Here is a 5,380-nt window from a genome sequence, read left to right on the forward strand (position 1 = left end):
AGACCCTTGAGGCCAGGTCGTTCGGTAAGTGAGGCACTGGGGTGATGGGGTGAATGGGCGTGCGAATGGGTGTTTTGGGGTGTTTGTGGTGGTGATGGGGCTGTTTGGGTGGTGATGGGGTGACACTGGGGAGACAGGAAGAGAGAGAGAGAGAGAGAGAGAGAGAGAGAGAGAGAGAGAGAGAGAGAGAGAGAGAGAGAGAGAGAGAGAGAGCAAATGGAGTGACAATCAGACACACGGACATAGACAGGAAATGGCCTCTCTCTCTCTCTCTCTCTCTCTCTCTCTCTCTCTCTCTCTCTCTCTCTCTCTCTCTCTCTCTCTCTCTCTCTCTCTCTCTCTCTCTAGTGTGACCCGCTACATCAGCAGGAGAGAGTGGCAACATGGCGTGCAAAGGGTAACACAACAACAAGCACCACAAGATGGCCAACACACACAAGACACGCACACAACACACACAAAGCCACTCTGTCAAAACAAACAAATCATTCAAAACTTTTATCGCTGAAAAAAAAGAAAAACAAAAATAAATCCCTGAAATGTGCAGCAGGGGTAGCAAAATGGCGGAGGAGCAAACCAGTGTGGCAAACCAATATGGCGTCTGCCTTTTCAGCAAACGTACAAAAATTCAGTATTCACCATTACAACCAATTGAAAGAGCCAAGAAGCGAGCCAAACAAGTAAACACCCCTACAAACATGGAGCCTCCCAACAAACACCCAACAAACACCCAACAAACACCCTCAAATAAGCCAAAGGATTACCAACATGGCGGACAAGTGGTGGCGTCAGTACTCGCCCCTGCTTCTCATCATCGACTTGGAATCTATGCCACTGACAAACCGTCCACTATTTTCAAAGTCTTCTTGAGCGTCCACTCTCAATATGTGAGGCTCCCTGGAGGTGAGTCTGGCCAGAACACCCTCACCTGAGAGAGAGAGAGAGAGAGAGAGAGAGAGAGAGAGAGAGAGAGAGAGAGAGTTGGGGTTCGTGAGTGTGAGTGAGAGGGGAGGGAACTTGTGGGTCTGGTGAGCGCTGGCAACTCCCTGGGTGAGGATGGACTGGTGGTGGTGGTGGTGGTAGTAGCGGTTGGAAGGCGAGCGTGCGAGCAGGCGCGGTGTTGTGTGTTCCTCAGTGCAGGTATGTGCAGGTGTGTTGGACAGGTGTGTGGTGTGGGGAAGGGAAGGGTTGTGTTAGGTGGTGTGTGTGTATGTGTGCGTGTGTGTGTGTGTGTGTGATGTTGTCCCCTCTAACTCTCAATATATGACTAGTACTTCTACCTCCTCCTCCTCCTCTTCCTCCTCCTCCTCCTCCTCCTCCTCCTCCTCCTCCTCCTCCTCCTCCTCCTCCTCCTCCTCCTGCTGCTCCGCCTCCTCCTCCTCCTCCTCTCAGCGAACAATGAAAAAATGTTGTTGTTGTTGTTGTTGTTGTTGTTCCCCGCGCCAGGCCCACTGTGCTGGCTCACCTCTAGTTTTCCTGCACACACACACACACACACACACACACACAGCACACACTATTATTAGTTATTATTATTATTATTATTATTATTATTATTATTATTATTATTATTATTGTTATTATTATTTTTATTATTTAATTATTATTATTATTTAGTAGCAGTAGTAGCAGTTGTAGAGAGAGAGAGAGAGAGAGAGAGAGAGAGAGAGAGAGAGAGAGAGAGAGAGAGGGGGGGAGGGAATCTTGATCTTGGTCTTGGTGAACGAGAGAGGGAGAGGGAACGAGAGAGGGAGCGTTTAGAGATAAAAAAATCAATATATATTTTTTTATTTTGCATTTTTATTTGTTTATTTTATTTTTTGTTTATTTGTTGAATTATTTTTCATAATTAGAAACAAATGCTTTTGTTGTTGTTGTTGTTGTTGTTGTTGTTATTGTTATTATCATTATTATTATTATTATTATTATTATTATTATTATTATTATCATTGTTGTTTTTGTTGTTGTTATTGTTGTTATCATTTTTATTATTAGAATGTAAAGAAATTTTTCTTCTTGTTCTTGTTGTTTATTTTGTTGTTGTGTTTGTATTTAGTTTGTTTTATCTGTTTATTTATTTATTTAATTATTGAGTTATTTGTTTGTGTATTTATTAATTGTTGTGATTCATCTCTTTGTTTATTTACGCACGTGGCAGAATAATGCTGCCTCGTTATTGGCTGCTGGTTGGCCAATCACGGCTCAGGAACTTTTCATTCAGCCAACGTTCTTTTAAGATTAACAACGACAATAATAATAATAATAATAGATAATAATAATAATAATAATAATAATAATAATAATAATAATAATAATTTGAGTTGTATTAATTATATACTGATAAAAATGTTAAGAGTATTTTGTTTTAGTGTTTTACGGTTTAGCAGTGCTTGGGATGTCTGGATGTTTAGGTAGAAATTGTTTGTTTTTCCTCCGTGTCTCCGTTTGTGTTTTACCTCCGTGTTTGCTATTGGGTGTGTAGGTGCGTCTGTGTTTCCTCCATGTCTCCTCCGTGTTTGACTATTGTGCCTCACTTGCTAGATAGTTAAAATGGTCGTTTGGAAGATAGTCTCCGTTGACATGCAGCGTGCACCGAAGGTTCTTGTGTGCATGTGGTGAGACAAGACCTGACGAGTGCACGAGTCAGTGGTGTGCACGTGGCTCACTACATCAGCGTACACACACACACACACACACACACACACACACACACACACACACACACACACACACACACACACAGTCGCCGAGTAGTGAGTGAAGGCAGGCGTGGTGTGAGCATACCTGAAGGAGATACAAACAAGTGGTTGTACTACAGCTTTTAATGAGGGAATCAGCCTTGTGTGGTACAGAGAATACAGTGTTTGTGGTGAAGCTCCTCGCCACACTTGCACGTGGCGGGCGTTCCCCTTCCCTGGGGAATGCACGGCTCTCACCACCACCACCACCACCACCACCACCGCCACACTCACACCCGTGCATCCACTTACGAGAACGTGACAAACCTGCCACCACTTGCAGTAAACTTGAAACTCAACACAGAAATGAAGAAAGCATCAACCTGACCAAGTTGAGGTGAAGACTGCATGCAGCAGCAGCAGCAGCAGCAGCAGCCTTCACCCTCAGCTTGTGGTTGTAACTCAGCTTAGTTGTAACTTAACTTAGCCTAAAGACAAACAGCAGGTGCAACAAACATTAAGAATCACCGTGAGGTGAACCAAATCACTTGAATCCTCCGCTTGTACTAACTTAATTCTCAGCTTCAACTTTGCCACAAGACATACTGCAGGTGGGAAGTGACCCCAAGAACCGCCTCACACTTCAGAACAGAACACTACTCAGCCTTATCTTGCACTAACTCAGCCGTCACTTACACTTGGCCTAAACACACGCACCGCACGCAACACTGACAATCATCTTGCATCCTCGGCGCGCACTAACATAGTTTTGGCGCAACCGTTGCTGCAACAAACTGCAGATGAACAATTAAGAATCATCAGGCACTAAAGAATAGAGTGTTGAGTCCCGGGCTTGTGGCGACTTACAACTTGTAAGTAAACTTTGCTAAAAGGTATATACTGCAGGTGGGAAGTGATAGCAGCAGTCACCGCAGACTTCACGACTGCACCATCAACAATCATTGCAAACTGCACCACAACTTTGCTTGGGCACACCTTGTACTAACGTGATTCTAACTGACACTTGGCTCTCACACACACTGCACCCCGACACTTCACACTCACACTCGCCACCACCTTACCAACACAACTTCACCCACCCACCACCACGGACACACACACACAGAAACAGAGAGAGAGAGAGAGAGAGAGAGAGAGAGAGAGAGAGAGAGAGAGAGAGAGAGAGAGAGAGACTACATCAAGACTTAAGAATTCAAACAAACTTAAGAATATAATTTGAATCATCTGAGAGAGAGAGAGAGAGAGAGAGAGAGAGAGAGAGAGAGAGAGAGAGAGAGAGAGAGAGAGAGAGAGAGAGAGAGAGAGAGAAACTACATCAAGACTTAAGAATTCTAACAAACTTAAGAATATAATTTGAATCATCAGAGAGAGAAAGAGAGAGAGAGAGAGAGAGAGAGAGAGAGAGAGAGAGAGAGAGAGAGAGAGAGAGAGAGAGAGAGAGAGAGAGAGAGAATCAAGACTTAAGAATTCTAACAAACTTAAGAATATAATTTGAATCATCAGAGAAAGGGGAGAGAGAGAGAGAGAGAGAGAGAGAGAGAGAGAGAGAGAGAGAGAGAGAGAGAGAGAGAGAGAGAGAGAGAGAGAGAGAGAGCCACACTGTAGACTTGTACACACACAATGCAGTAGGATAAATGCAGCCCAGGTGTTTGCCTCGTGAGTGGATGCACTTCCAGCACCGATGAGTCTGGCCGTCACGGGGATTACAGGAACTACCGCCACAGGTTCTCTTCAGACGTTCTGTGTGGGAGAACCAGAGGCTGATGAGTGGGGCAGGAATGCTGTGGTGACACACACACAGACACACACACACACACACACACACACACACACACACACACACACTAAAAACAATAAATAAATAAATAAAATGAAATAAATAAAAAAATCTCAAAAAAATAATTAAATGAATAAAGTAAATAAGAAAAATAAATAAAATAAACAAAAATTCTCTCTCTCTCTCAAAAAAAAATAAATAAATCAGTAAATAAATAACAGGAAATAAAATAGAAATAAAATAAAATAAAAATAAAAAAACCCGAAAAAAATAATAATAAAAAAATAACTTTCGAAAAATAAATAAAAGTCTCTCTCTCTCTCTCTCTCTCTCTCTCTCTCTCTCTCTCTCTCTCTCTCTCTCTCTCTCTCTCTCTCTCACACACACACACACACACACACACACACATACACTATAAACAATAAATAAAAATAAAATAAATAAATAAAAAATTCTCAATAAATAATTAAATAAATAAAAGAAATAAGAAAAATAAATAAAAAATAAAAAATAAAAACTCAAAAAAAATAAATAAAAAGGAAATAAAATATAAATAAAATAAATAAAAATAAATAAATAAATAAATAACCAAATAAAAAACTCGAAAAATATATAAAAGTCTCTCTCTCTCTCTCTCTCTCTCTCTCTCTCTCTCTCTCTCTCTCTCTCTCTCTCTCTCTCTCTCTCTCTCTCTCTCTCTCACACACACACACACACACACACTATAAACAATAAATAAATAAATAAAATATAATAAATATATAAATAAAAAATTCTGAAAAAAATAATTAATTAAATAACTAAAATAAATCAGAAAAATAAATAAAAAAATAAACAAAAACTCTCTCTCTCTCTCAAAAAAAAATAAACTAAAAATAAACATAAATCATTAAATAAAAGGAAA

The 5,380-nt window shown here is 40.7% G+C and overlaps 2 protein-coding genes across 15 annotated transcripts in view; one reads left to right on the forward strand and one right to left on the reverse strand.

Moving 5' to 3' along the window:
* The first annotated feature begins 318 nt into the window (after positions 1-318).
* The window catches only part of LOC135094164 (ran-specific GTPase-activating protein-like), a 111,208-nt gene continuing 106,146 nt past the window's right edge, over positions 319-5,380 (forward strand). Inside the window, exon 1 of one of the 4 annotated variants that reach the window (XR_010263646.1) lies at positions 319-1,140. The gene's annotated coding sequence lies outside the window, so the exon portion shown is untranslated. The remainder of the gene's footprint in view (positions 1,141-5,380) is intronic. The other 3 variants (XR_010263643.1, XR_010263644.1, XR_010263645.1) reach the window with 3 other exon arrangements.
* LOC135094161 (uncharacterized) overlaps positions 3,938-5,380 on the reverse strand; it is an 87,078-nt gene continuing 85,635 nt past the window's right edge. For all 11 annotated transcript variants that reach the window (XM_063994005.1, XM_063994004.1, XM_063994001.1 and 8 more), the window contains one exon: positions 3,938-4,439. In XM_063994005.1, coding sequence (XP_063850075.1) covers positions 4,412-4,439 — 28 coding nt within the window. In that variant the 3' untranslated portion in view covers positions 3,938-4,411. The remainder of the gene's footprint in view (positions 4,440-5,380) is intronic.

The sequence above is a fragment of the Scylla paramamosain genome, chromosome 44 (genome assembly GCF_035594125.1).
Source record: "Scylla paramamosain isolate STU-SP2022 chromosome 44, ASM3559412v1, whole genome shotgun sequence".
NCBI classification, from domain to species: domain Eukaryota; kingdom Metazoa; phylum Arthropoda; class Malacostraca; order Decapoda; family Portunidae; genus Scylla; species Scylla paramamosain.